Below are 20,565 nucleotides of genomic sequence, written 5' to 3'. Positions count from 1 at the left end.
CGCAAACTTCTCCAGAGTGCTGTGCAGCTCAGAGCTACAGCGGCACCTCACCCAGCTCCTGACACAACTGAGTTAAAAAGATATGCTTTGTATAATGTTATTTGGAAAACATGCACACAGGGTGCAATTAGGAATCAATAATTTTATTTCATGGTATGAACATGCTCCAGGGACACAATATTGATATATACAGTATAATGAATTAACTTTATTAAAACAAGAAATAGTCAGAAATAAACAGAGTTAACAAAACAATAAACAGACAAATTATACGGACTAGCAGTTTTTCCCTCTATACAGGCCTGGCTAAGCAGAACTGTGGAGAAAGGTGAAAGCTGGACATGAGCAGACAGTGTTGTCAGTGAAAGACACTAAGGACCATTTCCCCTCCTCTTAAAGAATTAGGAACAAGTTAAAAATGAAACAGTTCATTTACACAGCATTAAGCAAAAATCTCATTGTTAAGGTCAATGTTCTGGAACGAGGAGAATCTTCTGTTAGCAGGAAGCAAAGATGAGAACACACAGTGTATGTTATACAGTATGAGTTTCGATAAATACTACAGAGCACATACTGACCTGCAACAAGAAAGGCTGTATTAAGCTTTTGAAAGTCCATATAAATCAAATCCTTTCCTTATTAAAACACATTTTGGGTCCATTAGGCATTCACAGGTGGGCAGGGCTATAGTGAGGGCCCATGTGGTAGATCTACAAGCCAAACTCCCTGGTTTTACAAGAAACTTCCCAGAACTTCAACAAAACACACCGTTTAACAGGTGAGCCAAACTGATAGGGCACATGACCACGGGAGTGTTACACTTTATTTAAAATCCTCTTATACAGCAAATAACTTGTCTTCCAAGCCTCTGTTGCAGGAGATAACCAGTTTCTCCAATCTGCCAATTAAAGGTGTGCAAGTACTTACTTATTGTTTTCCCCTGCTCCAAGGCTCACTTAAACATGCAGAGAACTAAGGTTTTCAGCAGCAGGACTCTTATGTTAATTGTAAATCATATGCCTTTATGTTTTAAATATTTAAATATTTTACATGGAGTGCCACTGTTTGCAGCAGTATCTTGAAGTGACTGATACCTGTCAGGTAAAAGGATTTTCAATGGTCTTTTTGAAAGCATAGTTCTGGTTTAACTCCCATAAAACCAGATCATTCAATGAAATGTTAGCATAAGATACAACACAAAAAGGAAACAGAAGTTATTCCTGGTTCTGAGAACTAGTACAGGCCACAGCTATGCATCTATCCGCTTGAACTCAGAACTGAAAGACTTTAAGCAGCGTTTAAGCCATTTTCCGTCTGGATTTTTTGACGAGAAGTATGTCAACTCTATTCAAGCACCTTTAAAATAAGATCAGTTCTTCACGAGCAAAACCAACTACAGCTTCAATCAAGAAAGTTTCTGAGCATTCACCTCTAAATGCTATGCTAGAAAAAACAAATGCCAGTGTTTGTATCTGTATGCTGTATGAATTTAGGTGACACTCCCTCCAATAGAGAGGGCAGCATGTTCCTCCAGGTCATGATCCTGAAAAAAACCATTAAAACCCCAGGAAAAAGCTTACAACTTGTTTAGAATAGCACTGAATATATCCTTCAGACCAAAATATGTCCTTACAAGACCAGTTTGAACTATTACAGATCCTGTTACAGACCCCAAGGTATCTCCAGATGACCATCATAACAGCAAGAAAGGGCATTTAACTTCTTTAAATACTTCACAGGAACATTTTGGTAAAAGCAGGTGTGGCTACCAGCAAGGACTCAGGACACCTGAGGAGCTGTCCTGTTTTCTGTCACTCTGAAGGACTCCATTTCTCCTGTCAGTAATCACACTTTTAATCCTCCAGGTAACACTAAGGTGAGGTCACAGCCCATCCCTCCACCTTGGCACAGGAGAGATACCCACAGCTGATGTGATGAGTTACAAAACACACACAGTCTGAAGGAGATGCATTTTCTCTGTGACACAAAAGCAACATATTAAAGTGATATGTGTCTATTAGCAGCATAAATATCAAATAAAAAGAGCAGCCATCACAAATAAATGGTTATTATCAGAGACCAAACATTTTTTCCTCTCATCAGAGCATAGCCAGAGATGCACACAGCATACACAGGAACATAGACAGCACCAGCTATGTCAGGGGACGTTGTTCTGGGAAAATTGGGCAATTCTTTCTGTTTTACTAAAGCAGAGTCAAATTTATCCTCAGTGTAGAGCAGTGGCCCAGTGCCTTGTAGCCAGGGATGAGGAAATAGAGCCACAGTACTCGCAGCCCCATGGCTGACACCAAGTCCTGGTGTTGCAGCATCCTCCTTAAACCATCTCAGCTGTTCAGATTACAAAACTACTCACACAAAAATTCCAGCCCTGAAGCATAAAAAGCTGTCAAAGTAACACAGCCTTAAAAGAAGGAAAAAAAGCTCTCTTTTGGCTTAATATCCAAGGTCTCATTCTCCACAGTGCCAGCAGATCACAAACGAACTGATAAAAATAAAAGAACTATTAGACACCCTTGATTTCTGCTGCACTTAAACAGAGCATGGTCCCTTTTCAGAAATATCAAGACTTTTGTGTTTCATGTTTTTCCTACCCAGCTACTTTCTCTATACAGCAAGACAGCAAAAAGGGAAGGGGACTGTGTATTCCACACACAACTCAACTGGGTTAACAGCCACAGTGAGGAATATTAAATAAAAAGATTTGATGCTCTTAAAAGTTTGCAGCAACTACATTCAAACACAGATCAGTGCAACAGAGGACAACAGTGAAAGCTGCCAGTTATGTGCAAAGCAGGGCATAAGTCAGATTTACCAGCCTTAACTTCAGGATTTCATTAACTGTTTTGAACTAACACATCTAGCACTTAAACACACACCTAGAACTCAATCACACATCTATTTTCTATACATTTCAACAAGGATTACCAACAAGTTTCCCTGCACAACACATTTAATACATGGCATTTCACAACCATCAATCATATATACCAGTTTAATATTATGTTAATATAACATACAATATACAGGCAACTAAGGAAAAATACTTTTTTTTAAATAAAAAATTTTATCCATGTCAAACTGTGCCATCCTTTGAATTCCATATTCTGGCCAAACCTTATACACTCACTGATATTTACAGGAATTCTGACCAGGTCACACTACTGCAGCAGGGAATCAATGACAGCTCCTGGCTTGGCTGAACGTTTTCTGTTTGGAGAGCAGAAAGGAAAGGGAAAAACAACACCACACACACATCATTATGCTGTCTAGGTAAGACAGGGACAAGCCACATTTCAAACCACGTGACATGACTTCTCCATAAGCAAAACCAACCAAACAAAAAGCACAAGGAAGCATATGCTGAAATCTCCCCCAACAGCCCTCTCCTCGCTCCATCAGTACCAGTGTTTGCATTGGCAATGTGCCAAACTCTGTTAAACTGCACCACCAAATGCAACAAAACAAAGCAGGGAGCTGGAAGAGGAGAATGCAGCAAAAGAACATCACAAAATCCCCAGACAAGTCTTTCTGGACAACATTTAGTACAGTAAAGAGATCTCAACTTGGCTCTGTCACACCTGGCAACACTTAACTACACCATGCAAAAATTTTGTCCTTTGCCTTCTCATTAAGCAAATGTTCGAAGACTTGTGGTAAGTTTGCATATACAAGCTTAAGCCTTCCCTTGGGTAAATCCCTCATTGCATAAAAATACCCCAGAGTTCTTCACCTTCTACCAGTCTTGGGCCTGGATCTTCCTTTTGAAGTCCTCGGCCTCTCCAGCTTCATCAGAGATTGCCTCAAGCTTTCTTCAGTGTAAGCTAAGTAAACATGGGAAAGGTCCACTTCAAAGGGCTAGAAAGACACCAGAAAAACTCATAAGACAAAATCATCAGAATAATTTTATACACTGATCAATGGTGCTTTCATGACACTACAAAGACTCATTTCTTCAAAAGAAAAGACAATTGAAGTTGGACAGTTTGCCTCTAAATAGAGAATGGCAGTCTCAAGCAGGACTTGGGCCTGTACAGTTCAATACAATAATTCAATAGTGACTCACATCTTTCTCTTTTTTATCCAGGACAGGCGTCTGCTTCCTCATATTGTTTCCTGTATATGCAACACATTTCTGTAAGCAGAAAAAAACTTATGTTAGCAAAGCCTACTGTGCACAGTAAAAGTGACTTACAGCTTCACCAGTTTCTTCCTGGGCTCAGTTAAACCCCTCAGAAGCTCACACTTCATTAGCTTGTACACATGCCAGGCAGCCATTCTTACCAGCTGCCACTCTCCTATGTCTTCATTCCAGTGAACGTAGTTCTCAATCATTTCCTAGAAATCAGGACAGTAAGTGTTAGACTTGCACAATCTACCCTCCACATGCACTTTCCAGAACATACATCCTAAGGCCTGGACAAGCTACTTGAGAACAGTCTTGATCCCTTACAGGTTGCTCCTATCAGGACAGCTATGTCTTGTGCAAAAAAAACCCAAACATTTTTAGTCTGAAAACTATAGAAGAGAAAAATACTTTATGTGCTGGAGAGCCCCCTAAAGCATGGGGTTTCCATTATGCCAACACCATCAGGACAGCAGTAAGAAACACTGTAATATGGAAAAAAATGAAAATCATAAAATTAATTTCCCTTACTTTTCCCATGAGATAGTGGGCATTATATTTAAGCTCATTGTGAACTTTCAAAAAATGTCAAAGACCTAAAAATCCAGTCTCTGTGTTAATATCAGACATTAGCAAGCACAACTTTAAGCTAGTAGAAAAAAAATATTTTGAACAGACTCACTGCATGGGCACACAGTGAATATACGAGTTAACTACGTGGTGAATGTGGTTTTCTTATTTTTATAAGCCTTTAGGAAAATATGCTGCAAGAGAACTGAGATTAGCAGAGCACAACCCCTGCCCCAGGCTCAGGGGCTTCGTCTTCACCTGGTAGTCCTGAGGAATGAAGTTGTCTATGATGAGAATCTGAAGACGAAGCTCCCTGCTCAGCTGCCGAATGTTTTCCAGCAACCCTTCAATCTCCCTCTGATGCTCTTGTTGTAGATCTGCCATCTGAAAGCAAAACAGGCATTTGAGAGGCATCAGACTTAAGACATGGTAACAGCCTAAAGAGAACAGTCTTTTGTCTGTATGAGGTTTTTAGAAAACAAATGCAAACTCTGGTTATTAGTACCAGAATATCTCTGAACAATAAACCCTCTGAAACATTTCAGCTCAGAGATGGCTGAAAACAGCATTAAGTTCTCAGTTTCATAAACCCAAAACTGCCAATCCAAGCTGCTTCAGCTCAGACTAGATGAAGAGCATAAGACAAGTTGCATCCCTGGCAAGGTTTCAAGGAAAATCTCTGATCTCCAAGACTAAATGCATTTTTTAATGAAACAGGAACTCCAGCTACCAGCCAAAGGACACACTGATCCAGTGGATCTGAGGATGAGGTTACAAGGGCATCAGTCATGAAGGACAGGCAAGTCAAAGCAGAGAAGCCTTTGGGCTGCAGCAAAGCAGGACATGGGGCTGCCAGCAAGCAACTTGCATCTTATTTCAGAAATAACCAGTGGTTTTCCCTGAAATTCTCAACATCTCAGGGTTTCACATATAACCCTTCTCAGCCTGGCCTGGGGAAAAGCTCTACAACATGCTGTTCCAAAGCTCCAACTCCAGACCTAGTATTTCTGAATTACTGAGCCAAATGCACAGCACAGAAAGACATTTCCAAACATACAGCACATCTTCCGCATTACAAAGCCGATGGCCCACCCTTCCTAGCCCTAGTGTCTCCCAGGATCACCGGCTGAGGACTTTAGATACTAACCTCTGACTTTGCAGCCATGAGCATGGTCCAAACTTTCTTCAGTTTTTTGGTTTTCCCCTGTGCTTCCTCCTGGAGGTTGGTGTACTTCTCCTCGATGTCCAAGCGTTCTTGCTGTGGACAACATTTAGCACAGACACACTAACAATCACAGAAACTCTCTGCAACAGTATGAACAAGAGGAAAAACAACTTGAACGAAGCATTTGCCAAGAGCACAGAGCCCAGGCTGAGCCAGGCTGGCTCAGACCTGCAGGGGTTGCACAGCTAATGAGCGACCTGTGGAGGGGTGGCTTCTGCAGTGCTTCCAGCAGAGCCACCCCTGGGTAACACATCCTGGTATCCTGCCATTGCTGTTTGCAGACAGCCACAGCAGACAACCCCACCTCCTTCTCCTCGAGCTCCTTGCGAAGCTGCTCTGCTCTCTTCCTTCGTTCTTCCAGTTCCATGTTTGATTCTTCTAGAAGCTTCTCTTGCTCCTCTGCTTTTGCCAGTAAGTCCACTCCTCCCACAATCACTTTTTTCTCTAATGCAGACAGTTTCTCCAACAGGGACTGGTGCTCTTGCCTAGACAGACAGGTAGGTGTGAGACTTCCTGTCCTACCATGCTCAGCAGGCATCAGGTCCACCTTGGTTTTATAGCCCAGACAGCACTCACAGGGCTGGAAAAACTTGTCTTGCTGCTGAAGGTTTAAGTGGGGATGAGGGAGTGCAAGTTCCCCAAGCTCCAGCTGCCACCACTCAAGCAAAACCAGGTCAGCAGAGAAATGCCTCCCACTGCAAGTGACCTCTGAGAGAGGCTGCAAGCACCCAGTGACATCACCAGGCTACTCAAGGCATCCTCTGTCCAAAAGGGCCCTGTCAGTACAGCAGTGCCCAGAGGCAGCTGCTGAAATAGAGGGGAGTGAACAGAGATCAAGGCAGAGCAGCTGAAGTGCAAACCAGGAATGCTGGCTGCTACTGGAACAGTCTATTTGCATAGGGTAGTGTGACCTTGGCAGCTTTTTGGCTTCAGAATAGAGCATCCCTACACCCAAAATTACATGCTTGTGACTCTGCTGCAGGAAACCTAGCCTGTTACAGAACAGTACTTGGGAAATAAATTTATGTTTCTAGGCTATCCTGCACAACTAAGTAAAGTTAAGAAAAGAAGTGGCAAAAGGATAAAAGTTTGTCTTTCCTATATACTCAATGCTCTCAAAGCAGAATAAGCTCCTCTTTCACCTTGACAATAGCAAGGGATGATGTTCCCTTTCTACAAAGTTTGACAGGCACCTCACCATGCATCTCCAGATATTCGTATGATTAAGGAAGGAACAACCTACATGACCACACAAACTGCTCAGAGTATGGTACTCACTGAGCTTTGAGCAAGTCTTTCTCTCTCTTCTCCAGTTCAGCTCTGGCTTTATTTCTTTCTTCTTCTTCCATATCAAGCTTAGTTTCAAGAGCTTTTCTCTCCTCTTCAATCTTTGCTTGCATCTCCACCATCTTATCAGGGGAAACTTTCTTTTTGCCTTTGAAAGACATGGGGAAAACAAATTAGTTCACTGAAAAGTAAAACAACAATGCTGTATCACAGCATTTTTTCCAAGTTCATGTTCAATACTTGCATTTAACAAAAATTTCATTAGGTATCAGCTTCAAAATGGGGAAAACTCAAAGCCCATTCCTTCAAATCCCAGTCCTGCAAATCCCATTTTAACATTGGCCAGTTGTCACCAGCTCCTACAGAGCAGGAGTGCTGTGTAACTAACACTGGAATCTAATGCCCCCAAAATATAAAACATACAAAGAGCACCTGGAGAAGGAATACTGCTTGAAGAGAAGCCCAATCTGGAAACTCTGATGTTCTAACAGTGCAGATCAGGCCAGGGGAAGGAAAACACAAGACTGCCTTGACCTACAGCTACAAGAGGTCAGCTACCAAGAGCTACATACTCAAATTTCAGATTAGCATCTCTACCATTCCCCTCATTCACTGCCCTCCTTACAGGCTTACCTGTTCCAAAGTGAGCATGTAGATACTTTTAAGAACACACTACTATGAAAGTAAAGAAATTCAGAACAGCCCTATGAAAACCAGGCAACTAAAGAAATTTCTTGATGATATTTGGGTCTATGTAACACAGAAGATTCAAAACATGTAAGATTCAAAAGCACCAAAGTTGGCTTTGGCTTAACCAGCTGTGTCTTTACAACAGAACTACCACAGCAGCACACCAGGTCCATATCTTGGAGAGCTACAAAAAGGGAGTGGCCAGAGCAACTCACTGAACCTACTGACCTCATGATTTGGTGCCAAACACCCCAAATTTGAAACAAAGTGTCAGGGTGCTGCTCTTGACAGCCACTCTGCAAGTCTTGAGCCAACTTTGATGGCAATACCAGGAACGCCCAAGGCAGGCAAACAGAGATCCTGGGGGGCTATGTGAAATGAGCATGCATTTCCTCAAATCCACAAGTCCTAAATACCCATTTATTCACAAGTGAATCCACAGTTTTCTTCTTTTGCTTCTCCAGAAGCTAAAAAACCCCATCCTGTAGAACGTACTTGAAACTAACAGAAGTCACTGACTGCCACCTGTTTTCCATAGTGACAATGCACACAGTCAGAACGCACTCAAGGAAGCTGTTAGGTAAAAGGCTTCTCCTCCAGTCTTCAAGATATCCAGCTTCATTTATTTATTTTATAAATAAAGTACATATATACATATATATGTATTTTATTTATCATATATACATTATACACATATACACTGTACACAACAAAGTGTACTGCATATGTAAACATGCATGCACATATTTTCACATCTGCATATATATTTCTTCATGTGCACAAGAGCTTTAATTACTTTTGTTGCAAGGCAAGGACTTCACCACTACAGCAAACAACATCTTCATTGACATCAGCTAAACTTCAGAATCAGATAATGAGCACCTCTTTCTGGGCTTGTGGTGCAAAAATCTCTCACTAATTAGTATTTGAGTAAGAAGCTTTCTGGAAGTGCTATACAGAGCTCATCATATGAGATAAGCCAGATAAAGACTTCTTACTATTAGGACATAGCCCTATATATTTTCAGTTTAGGAGAAAAAGTTGAAGTGAAGCAAGTTGTAAGATCCTTTCCCAAGCTTAGCAATTGTAAGGAGGTGAAAATCAATTACACCAACCTGCTTGATCTTGCATTAAGAGGAAGTAGAAAGCAAATCGCAGAGAGGCAGCAAACACATAAAAAGAGGAGGAGAGAAAATGTTACTGCTTTGATCATTTTGGACAAAGATCATCAGCACCAGAACAAACATCAAATTTTATATTCATGTTTCCAGCGTAGAAAATATGAGACAATCATAACTAAAACCCCTTCTATTAGAGCAAACACTAATGCATCATGTTACGCTAATGCAGGGACTGTGTCTGTACTTCAGAGTGCTTTGCAAATCCAGGATAATCTTCAGCTCACTCTTGCATTCTTCTGCCCATTCAATGCAATGCTGGATCTAAACACAACATTAGGAGCCAGCTGCAAGGATCATGACCTAAGAAACAGTTAAAGGGAGTGGATTTCTCCTTCAATGAACAAACTTAATGCTCCCCACACTCAAGAGAGCCAATTCTGTTATATTACCTGTAAAATATTACCATTCAGAATACATGTTCTAAGTTTTAACCAAGATTTCCAAGCCAATTCTTTGCAAGATACAAGACAGTTGCAGACAGGGAGCCTCAACACAAGATTTCTCCATTTAATTACACAGGGGATTAGTAGGTTAATTTGCAGTAACTGGTGCTTCCATAGAGGTATAGAGCCACTTTTGGTTATTCAAGCAAGTGCAACAAAAAACGCAGGACAGGAAAGGGATAATGAAAGACACCACATGCAGAAGGGGCACACTAGAGGACAGTTAATATCCCAAACTACAAAAAGCTACACTTCTCCCAGTTGCCAAAAGCCCAGCACAACATTCCCAACCGGACTGTCTCCAAACCTGCAGGAGATGGACTCATCCACCTGCTGACACATCAGCAGTTTGCGATTAACTGTCCTCATCCAAATAAAACACTCAGGTTCCAAGCAAGCTTTAAAGAAGCGGGATTGAAGCAATCAAACTCCCAGGCTACAGTCATAGGACTCACCAAAGGTCTCCCCTGGGTTGTGTTCCTTCTAACCCTGCTACCATTCCTCTCTGAACTGAGGCTTTCCACTAACATCACTAGTGTAAAAGTGAGTGAATCACACAGCAATACTTTCCAAGGTCTTTTCACACAGGGAAAAGAGTGGAATGCTTCTGTCCAGGATCAAAACAACAGCAGGTGAAGTCCCCACAAGCTGAGTCCCAAGACATGATTTGTTTCCTCAATCCTCACTCATTGTAGGGCTTTACAGCACAGTGGCCTCTCTGATCAAGAGCAATCCAGACTTTCCTCACTACTAGATCAAAATCTGGATCTCCTGTTCCTCTGAAATAAGTTCCACAGAGATCAAGAACTTGGTGTCATGGGGCACTTAAACCCCAAACACCACAGATATTTTAACAGTATCTGCAAAAATAAAGCAAATCAACCAAGCAGTGCCACATTTTCTTTGTTAGTATAAGCCCCATGACATTTGACTGTTCTCCAAAACTAACTTTGAGAAGGGAGAGTCCAATATAATATGGAATACATGAATTCTATGAATTCATATTGTAGCAATTCCCATTGAAAAGTTAGCTCAGTTTTTTCCTCTGCATTTTAAAAGGCGCACTTAACACAAGCTGCAAACCAGATTTTTTTAACCTATTATTATTTCTCCATTACCTTTAAATCTTGCTCAAGCAGCCTACTACATCGTTTCCTATTCTCTCACATATCTGGCTAACAATGTGCACATTGAATAACTGTTTCAAGCATGGAAGCAGCAAAGGAAAGGCATGCTTTAGCAGAGTTACAGCTTGAGGTTTATCTTTCCAACAGACAAAGCAGGGAAGAGTGCAACATTGCAAAATGGAGTGTGCAGATTATGGAAAGGTCAAAGCTTAAAGGACTTAAGAGCTCCCACTCACTAGTGAAGGACTTATCCAGAGGTTTCTCTATGACAGAGCATGTGGAGTCTGAACTACTGCTGCTGCTACTGCCTGGAAAACAGAAATGCGTCCCACAGAAAAACCCAGAGAGGAAGAAACATGCAGATGGGAAGTTAGTTCTAAAGGAAAGAAACCCAGAAGAGCCAGCAACCTAGTTCAAAAAAGCACAAGTTCCCATTAGGAAGCATTTGCTAAGATCCCTCCCAGACTCAGCTTGCAAAGCCACCACTTCCCAGCACAAAACTGCATGCTCAGAAAGACATTTCAGTTAAAACCCATCTTAACCAGACTACAGCTTAAAACAACATGCCAAGGCAGCTTCCATTTCAAGCAACAACAGCAGAGAACACCAGATCATAGTGAAGAAGGCTGTGGGTATCTGACGTAGCAGAGGATTCAGTGACAATGAATCCTTTCCAGTCTTATGCACATGGCAATGTGCACTTCTCACTCTGGAAGGCAGAACCAGCTTACACAGGGACAGTCAGTGTGTACTCCTGTGAAGCAGCTCCCTTAAGGAACTTAACTAGGGTAGCTTGTTTGGGAGTTGAATAAGCCAGTTATTCACCCTCTACTCCTTCCAAGCAGCACTTTGAAGGTGGTCTCCCCTTGGGAGGAGAGTTGTGCAGGATATTTGGAGGCAGTAGTCAAGCTTTCCACTTCTAGAAATAACCAAAAGGTGAAAAAGGAACTTGTTACAACTATCACCAAAGGCAGGGCAAAAGTAATTTATGACTACTTGGACAGACACCAAAATGAAGAGATGACCTAAAATCAGGAATGCTTTAACAGGAACTTTTTTCAACACATGTGGGTACTTCAGGACAAAAAGGCAGTTTGAATGTCAAAATGCGTTTACTAGAGAAACTGGAAGTTGGGACGTAGCACTGGGCTTGATTTCTCTCCTATTCACAAGGAATTACCAGCAGGGTTCTAGGAGAACAGCAAGATCCCAAAAAGCCACAGCATTCCGTGATACACAGTGACGTGCAGTTCCAGGTTCAGCAACATCCCCTGGAGTTTAGATGATACACAGCAGTTTAACACTGCTGTGGGACAAAGGAAATAGGATTCACCATGGGATTTTTCAGACTGCTCCAAAAAAAAGTATGTGTTTAATGTCCCATTAAGCTTTTCAGCTAGCACAGAGACACTCAGAGGCCAAATTTTCCCTCTATCAATATAAAATAGGACATCAGAAGAGTCAGTTACTGAAGATCAGTAAGACAGATGAATCCTTTGCCTAAACCACAGCCAAAATTCCCCTCCAATCATACCCATGGCTCTAAAAACCACACCTGCCTACAAATGATCTTTGGTGTCTTCTTCCTCCCACCCCTGTGAGCAGGGGAAGTTCCACACCACCAGTCACAAGCCATACGCAGCCACCTTGCGGCACCCGGGGAGCCACCACAAAGGATGATGTTACAACAAGCACAGCTACCCAAGTGGAAGCAGGTACTACACAGGTTTGGAGCTGTCCATCTGCAGAGACGGCACCCAAGGGCTTCATTTCTAGGAGAGGCATGATAATTGCAGCGGCACAGGGCATCTCTACACCTCCTCTTGTCCCTGCCTGGCTCTGGCTACACTTCCTACACCAGCCTGTGGGTAAGAGGAGACTGGTGGCACTGACAGGAATCTCTACTGCCTTACCCCGCCGTTTCTTCCGCTTCTCCTCTCCAATCTCCCCATCTTCATCCTCCTCTTCAGAATCGCTGGTTTCAGAACCAGAGATCTCTTCCCCTAGAAGAGAAGAGTGTCCTTTTATCAAAAGCTTTCCCTCAACTCATAACAGCTTGTTACTCTGACAGCAGCAATTGTCCAAACAGAGCCGTGCTTATGAGTACTTGCAGAAGTCCTTAACTGCTGCGCAAGCAGACAGCTTGCCATGGCTCAGGAAACTTAAGGACAATTAATGCTGTGATGTCAGTGTGTATGTATTAAAGCTCAAGAGGCTGCTTTTTATGGAAAATAGAGCATCTTTGCACAGCTGAAGCTACAAAGTTTTCGTAGCAGGATTCTACCATACCTTCTCTTCCACCTCACACTTCTATCTCAGATAAAAGAAAAAGAAAGAAGCATTACTGACCATTTCCTGCTTCTCCTGAACAGAGCAGACAACAAACAGCAAATCATGCTCGAGTTACTGCTACAGCTGTTCTGTGAGCATCTCCAGAGAGAGATGTTGTGACATCTGGTCACTATTTAGCAAGCATCCCTCTAGCAGGGTCACTCCATGTTGATAGACTAAAAAGAGACACAAGGCTACAAAGTTGCATGGCTTAAAAAACTTCCTGTTGCTCTACAGTGTTTAGAAACCCAGTTCCAGTTCCACAAATTTGGTTCAGTTTTCCTCCTGATAAATAGATCCCTCCTCCCCAATCAGAGAAGTGTGACCTGTTGTTACAGTTCAGTTTAATTCCCTATATCATGTCAGTTGTCTCCAGAGCCCCTGTGCTTGCTTGGGAAACCCAGGGAAAGACGGGCACACTGATCCCAGCCGGGAGGCCACCACTCACCCTAGTGCCAAGTGCCACCTAGTGGGAAAGCCAGACCCCACGAGCAGCCTTAGGCACCTCTCCTGGCATCCAGCAGGGCAAACAAAACCTGAACACCTACCTGCACTAGTGGCCAACCTCATCTGATACATATTCAAGTAGCAAAGAATATTCCCATTCAAGCAGAACAAGCCTCGTGCAGACAGGAGCACAAGGGGAAAGGAAAGTCTCACCTTCTTCCAGTTTCTTCTTAAGCTCTTCAATTTCTTTTTGGAACTGGCGGAGCATAGCATCCTTGGGATCCTCATTAATCCTGGCCTTGTTCTTTATGTTCTTGGCTCTGTTTGCATACCTGAGAGTGCTGATGGTCTCATCATAGTTGTAGTCTGCTGGTCCGATGTTTGCACACTGCGACACATGGAGACCAAGTTACTGGAGGACAGTGTCAGAGGCCAGCACAAGGCACTGCAGGAACCCAACCCCAGCTCTGACAGTCTCACACTGCTACTCCTTCCCAAGCTTTCCTGCTGCTCCTACACTGAAGCCACTTTTGACTATCCAAGTACAGGTTCTGTTTGATCTCACGCACATATGTACATGTGTGCTGTGTTTAGAACCTCATCTATACAGAGGCAAAGAGAAAAGGTAGAAAGAGATGCACACAGAAGGCTCTCTAAGCTGCAAACATTTTAGGATTAGTGAGGTAAATTCCAGGCTGTTCAAGTTGCTATGCTATCCCTGCAAAAATGCAGCCCAATAGCTGGCACTGGAAAGAGCATCTCTTAGCTTACCATCATGGTTTTGGAGTTGCCTCCCAGGGAGTCCTGCAGCAACCTTGTGAGTTTGGAGTTACGGTAGGGCACGTGGGTGCTCTTGCCATCCACCAGTGCAGAGATAACATTGCCCAGTGTGGAGAGGGAGAGGTTGATCTTAGTGGCTTCCTTCAGTCTTTGCCCTGTGGCTCCAGTTTTTGTCTGTCTTTCAGAACCCTGCAAAGGGAACATGAAGCAGGACTTAAAACAGATCTTCTAATACATCTCCCTCCAAACAGAATCAGCTACATGTGAAATCTTGCTAGCAGCCATGTCACTAACCACTTCACCCATTATTAGACAAACTGGCTAAGTATCTCAGACTTTGTTAAAGCGACAAGTCAAACAGGTCTTAAACAGAAGCTTTCAGTGCCAGCAAAATCGGGACTGCTTAAAGCAATGCAGCTGGGAAAATGGAGATTTTCTTCCCCATGAACAAAAGTGCTACGGGAAGTCAGTCAGCAGTTAAAAGGCACCCCAGCTGGAGCTGCCAACCACCACTGACAGCCCTTCCCATCAGCAGAACAAGAGCAAACAGCAACACTGCAATTATTTCAAAGAGTTTCACAGAGCATCCTATACACACATCACATAAATAAGTTAAAATGCATTCAAATAAGTTGAATGCCTCTAGTCTCACTTTTTCTGCATCTTCCCCAAGGAAAGATACCTCAGTGTAAATCTTGGGCTAAAGCCATGTTTTACCAGCACAATTACATTGGTTTAAACTGTGACACTGAGGGAAGGAACCCGCAAGTCATGAACAACACGGTCACAACCCTCTGGAAAAACCTCAACAACCCAAACCAGCTGTCTTGCCAAAGACGTGTCTGGTCCTACTCACAGCAAGGTCAACGAGGTGCAGCTTGCCCATGCGCACGTGCATGTTCCCGTCCACCCCCTTCTCACTGCACTCAATGGTGATGGTGAAGATGGCGTGCGAGCGAGAGCTGTGCTCGTTCATGTTTGTGGCACCAACAGAACCTTTTAATAGAGGAAAAAGCAGTGATGTCTTCAGAATTAACCACATCTTCCTCTAACTCTTCCTGCTCCCAGAGGAGGCTCATGCCCACCTCTTTACCCAACCCTGTATTCCAGAAGATGGCAAAGGGATGCTCAGACTCAGCAGCAAAGTCTGTTCTTGGGCACTGAAGTTGCAGTACACTTCCAACCTGGACTAGTAGAAGGTCCTGCAGCCTGCTATAGCTCTAAGCCAACCACAGACTCCCAAGACCAGCAACTGCCCTCATCTGTTTAAAGATCAGTAGCTTAAGGTGCTCACAGCAGATCCCTGAAAACTGTTGTATTTTGGGAAATAAGAACACAGCAATCCATGCCAAGGGCAACAGGAGACAGAATTTAAGTCATTAAATAATCTGAGCTTAACTAAGAAGTCTTTCAGAACACAAACTACCTCCCATTCGCAGCACAGGGCTGATGTTCAACCTGATCAGAAGTGAAGCAGAAAAAGGATGAAGAGACACACAAGCAGTTCTGACAACACTGACTGCCCTCATTGCATCCTCCCTTTGCTGATCCCCACTGGCACTGGCCAATGTGGGAAGTACAGCCTTCTTTACCTGCCCCTGCACCAGAGGGGTTTGGGAGGAGATACCCTTTTTGTTCTGTTCAGCCAAACACTCTTCCCAGCAACAGGACTAGGATCTCCTACTACGGTCTGGCAACCAGACCTTTACTCTGTCTGAGCTATAAACCTGCCCACAGCGAGGCTACGTACGGTTCTTGTGGCCCAGAGTCATGATTCTGTCCATATCATCTGCATTGTTTACAACATAAGCTGATAGGTCTTTGATATAAACTCCCACATCAGGTCTCTCTTTCACCTAAGAGAGAAACAGTTCAGACTGAGCATCCCTGGGAGATCCCCAACAGTAATTCTAGTGATACTGTAACAGTATAGTGGTTTACTCCTCCATTTTCTGGCTTGCACATAAAACACTCCACTTGGAATCAGAGCAGATAAAGAATAAAGACTCATGCATGACAATATACTACTGTTTTCCTCTGGGGGAAAGCCATGATTTTAAATCCTAGTCTCCAATTCCCAGGACTGCTGAGGGGCCTTTGGGGTAGAACAGCAGGTACAAAACTGCCTCAGGTGGAACAGCCAGTTTGTGCAACTGACCAAGTGGAAGAGATTCAAAGAAGCCAGCAGTGACATCCAGTATTGCACTGCAAAAGAAAGGACTGCTGAGGATCCCAACCTCCCACCCCCTGCAAGTGCTTCTCTGATCTTTAAAACAGAATATTTCTCCGACTCAAAACAAACACCACATTTGGGAGAGGAGGCTCACCTCTAACCTCTGTGTCTGGTCCTTTCCCAGCAGGTCCCGCACTTCCTCATTGTAAATTTCCAGGTAAGAGACGCGAACTAAAAACCTGCAGATGAACAGCTGGGTAGCTTATTTAGCAAAACATCTGCTGAAGTCCCACAAACACAGTCACAGAGTGCAAAAAAACCAGTGAAATACCAACAGAGTCCTGCTACCCCTCAAGAACCGCCTAAGTGGGAGCCTTTCATCTTGGGAGAAGTACCATTTCTGTTGTCACTGTCAAGGTCAGGCTCCTGCTACACATGGACTCCATTAAAATAAAAAAAAAGAGAAGACAGAAGCAGTCAAGGGAAGGCATTTACCTTGTATCCCCCTCTGCTTTGGCAATGTGACCAAATATATGGGCAAAGGAATTGGGAATGATGCCTCTGAGCTCAGGAACTGCTCGGACCCCTTCCATGGTGAAGGTTTTGCCTGTTCCAGTCTGCCCATATGCAAAAATAGTACCTGAAGGATAAGATAAAAGAACAAACTCTAAGAAGTTGAGTCTTCTCTAAAGTCTAACTGCAGTTTTACTTCATCCTGTCTTAGCCTGATAGTACCAAACACCTCAATTTTTATGGAGTCAAAATTTTCCACCCACTCCGGTAGCTACTGGAGAACAAGGCAGGACCAACAGAAATGCTGGGCAAACACAGCAAACAGGACCTATCTGCTGCTTAATCCAGGCTGCAAGATGTCTAATAAAAAGTCAGTTATTTTAAAAGTGCAGTGACTAAAGCATGGAACGCTAGTACACCTCAGTTCCACAAACAAACAATGCAGGCAAGCCCAGTTAATAACACAGCCAATTAGCAGCACATGATTATACACCAACAGCAAACCCAACAATCGTTAACCCACAGCAGAAATGGTGAGAGGCTTTTACAGCAGAGCCACAGCAAAACCACAGCTCTGAACCTGCAGATACAGCTACAATCTGGACTAAAGAATCAGCCTGCACAAGAAGGCATCCAGCAACCTTACTTAAATCCCAGACTCTGGAACTCCAAAAATATCCCAGTTCTTAGATTTAGCCTAGCACTGCTGAAAACTCAAGTTATGTTATCAAGCCACTGACATTACTGATTAGAAAAACTGAATATAATTTTTCAGCTGGAAGGGACCTACAACAATCATCTAATCCAACTGCCCAAGCAATTCAGAGCTGACCAAAAATTAAAGAATGTTGTTAAGTGCATTGACCAAACTCCTCTTAAATTCCATCCTGGGGCAACGGTCACCTCTCTAGAAAGCCTGTTGCAGTGTCTCAGTACAGAAATGCTTCCTAATGACCAGTCTAAACCTCCCCAGGTACAGCCTTAAATCATTAATTTTCAAACCATGAATTTTAATCAGCTGAAACCAGTCTGTTAGCACAAGAGATTATCAGGCATTTAACAAACCTTGGAAAACTTTGTAAACTGTTGTTTGTGGCATACTGCTATGGAAAGCAGTAATCAGCTTTCCTTTATATATTACATTTCCATGAGTAACAAACACACACAAATCATGGCCATGCTCTTCCTTGGAGCTGCAGGAAGCAACAGACTATCTGTAGGGAAGGGCAGATGTGTTTAAGTAGTCATCTCAGTTGAAAACAGTGAAGTCCAGAAGTAAAAATGCAGCAGCTCTATGCAGAGGTCTGGAATGCAGACCTAGTGACAGCCCAGCATGGCAGCTCCTGGGTACTGAAATTTACAGTGAGGAGCTGCTGAAATTCTGATAATGACATAAGTGCATATCTTTTGCAAAGAGAAGATAAAGGATAAAAACATGAAGCTAATTGACCTCAGTGGAGTCTCCTTCATCACCCATCTCCCACTGTTAATGGCAGTAGTGGGTACAATCACGGAGTACTCAGAACAGCAAGTACCTTCAGGCTATTTTAAGTTAGAGGCCACAACAGAAATGATCTGCGGCTACAGCCCTCAGAAGGTGAAACTCCCTTAAACAAGATCAGCAGGAATTTTAACAAAGCAAAGAATAGGAGACAGGAAGGGATCCTTCCTTATAACAAGAGACTTACCATTGTATCCCTCCAGGACAGAATCTATAATAGGCCTTGCTGTTAAATTATAGACATCCAGCTGTTTACTCTCTGGCCCAAACACTGTGTCAAATGTGAATGTCTTAGGAGGCTCATTGGAGGAGTCTGTTTTGTGAACAGTTATGGTTCCCCTCATCTCATCCACGTTCACGGCCATTTTGTAGCCCGTCGCCTTCTCCCGCTCATTGAGAGGCCGGCAGCGCACAACCACCTTGACATTGTCACAGCTCTCCAGCCTGTCCGGCTTCTCAGCCTTGTTAATCTATAATTAGTTAAAAAAAATTACACAGGCTGTAACACTAGTGTTAACACAGAATCACAGAAAGGTTTGGGGTGCAAGAAACCCAGTTCCACCTCCTGCCACGAGCAGAAACACCTCCCACTGGAGCAGGTTGCTGCAGCCTGACCTTAAACACTTCCAGGGAGAAGACAACCACAGCTGCTCTAAGCAACTTTGCCATGGCCTCACCACCCTCACAGGGAACAATTTCTTCCTAATATCCAATCTAGCTCTGCTGTCTCCCATTATAAAACTATTGTGTGTTTAAGCACAAACACTGTTGAATCAGCTTGAGCAGCTACATCTCCAGAGGATCATGAACTTGGGGACTTAAAACCAGGACCGGTATATAATTAAAGCTCAGAGAATAACAGGGTTATTCAGGCAATGGGATCTTCTGTTCGCCAACATGGAAACTGAATGAGTAAACCTTGAGCACTTCACATTCAACAGAATTTAAGAATTTTTTCAAGAAACAATTTCACCTTGCAATCTGCAACAAGTTTGTCGGAATTCAGTGCAGCCATGACATTCTTTTCCAGTAACACTGACTATACACTCTCAAACCTCACAGAGCACATAACTAGATACCAGGGAGTGCTGGCTGAAGGGAATTCATTTTAATTATAACTCTCAGTGTACATGCTTAAGTTTAATCCTTTAGAAAACCTAAATGTTGCATTACAAAACCTCACATTCATTTTCTTTCATGTAGTTACCAAAACAAATCTTGAAGCACGGCTGATGAATCTAGTTAAGCCGGAGACACTCCCCTGGGCTAGAGATGCTGCAGCTGAGCATTTAACTCCTCCTAGAGCAGCTATATTGGATGTCAAGCCGAAACAAATCCTGTTTCCAAGCCCGGTTCCTCCACCTGCCACCTGCCCCGATTCCTCTCAGGCCTCAGCAGCGGCTTTTGCCGTCCTGCTGAACGCAGAGAGCGGCTCAGCCCCACCTGGGCGGGGGAGGGACGGCACACGAGGCGCCAGCCAAAATCGGGAGCGGGAATCGGGTGTCTCCACCCGGGATAGGGGACGAGACCCTCCGGGGCGGCCGGAGCTCCACTCCCCGCTGCCAAGGTGCCGCTACCTCTGCGGGGCCCGGCGCAGCCCCTCATCAGCCCCCGCCCCGCTCGGCCTGACAGGCACCGCCCGTCCTGCGCCTCCTGCGCGCACATGGCAACGGCGGCGACCGGGTCTGCGAAGCCCGGGCGCGGCGGGCAGCGGCGCGCAGGGACCGGACGGCCCCGGCGGCCACACCCCGCATCCCTCCCGGATCTCACCGGCATGGCGATAGCGATGGCGGCGGCGGCAGCCCGGGCCAGGCGGAGGCACCGCGGAACAATAACAGCACCGCGCCTGCGCCCGCCCCGCCCCGCGGCCAGCCCCCGCGCGCTGCGGTGGCCGCGCAACCAATGGCGAGCGGGGGGAGGCGGGGCCAAAGGGAGCCCAACCAATGGCGGCGGCGAAGCGGAGGCGGCGGGCGGGGCGCTCCGTGGCCATGGGAACGGCGGGGCGGGCGGGGCGTCCTGGGCACAGCGCGGGGGGGGGGGCGGGGAGAGCGCGCGGGGCTCTGAGGGGCTCTGGGGGGCTCTGAGGGGCCCTGAGGGGCTCTGAGGGGCTCTGAGGGGCTCTGGGGGGCTTTCAGGGGCTCTGAGGGGCTCTG

General features: G+C 44.4%; 1 protein-coding gene across 3 annotated transcripts; it reads right to left on the bottom strand.

The window, feature by feature from the left end:
- Positions 1-122: 122 nt before the first annotated feature.
- KIF3A (kinesin family member 3A) lies at positions 123-20,246 on the bottom strand. Of its 3 annotated transcripts, XM_066196887.1 has the most exons (19): positions 20,183-20,246; positions 18,600-18,882; positions 16,894-17,038; positions 16,553-16,637; positions 15,976-16,081; positions 15,082-15,221; positions 14,217-14,414; positions 13,659-13,833; positions 12,581-12,670; positions 10,904-10,975; positions 9,032-9,040; positions 7,218-7,374; positions 6,244-6,424; positions 5,862-5,972; positions 4,973-5,098; positions 4,303-4,356; positions 4,085-4,153; positions 3,752-3,876; positions 123-3,228 (listed from the first exon to the last, which is right to left on the bottom strand). In XM_066196887.1, exons 1-19 carry the CDS (start codon positions 20,186-20,188, stop codon positions 3,180-3,182), a joined length of 2,181 nt encoding a protein of 726 aa, XP_066052984.1. In that variant the 5' UTR covers positions 20,189-20,246; the 3' UTR covers positions 123-3,179. The 3 variants fall into 3 exon arrangements, with proteins under 3 accessions (XP_066052984.1, XP_066052982.1, XP_066052983.1); XM_066196885.1 differs by lacking the exons at positions 9,032-9,040; positions 10,904-10,975; XM_066196886.1 differs by lacking the exons at positions 9,032-9,040; positions 10,904-10,975; positions 18,600-18,882; positions 20,183-20,246 and adding an exon at positions 17,977-18,044.
- Positions 20,247-20,565: the final 319 nt, after the last annotated feature.

The sequence above is a fragment of the Chamaea fasciata genome, unplaced genomic scaffold (assembly GCF_029207755.1).
Source record: "Chamaea fasciata isolate MVZ Bird 193981 ecotype frontalis unplaced genomic scaffold, bChaFas1.0.hap1 SCAF_15, whole genome shotgun sequence".
Classification (NCBI taxonomy): domain Eukaryota; kingdom Metazoa; phylum Chordata; class Aves; order Passeriformes; family Sylviidae; genus Chamaea; species Chamaea fasciata.
The sequence above is the reverse complement of the archived record's forward strand: the minus strand, read 5'-3'. Positions and strand labels throughout refer to the sequence as shown.

Coding starts and splice junctions, on each gene's coding strand:
- KIF3A (XM_066196887.1), bottom strand. Junction 13,834..14,216: donor GCAACTCCAAAACCATGATG/GTAAGCTAAGAG, acceptor CATGTGTCGCAG/TGTGCAAACATCGGACCAGC. Junction 5,099..5,861: donor TCATGGCTGCAAAGTCAGAG/GTTAGTATCTAA, acceptor TTTTGCTTTCAG/ATGGCAGATCTACAACAAGA.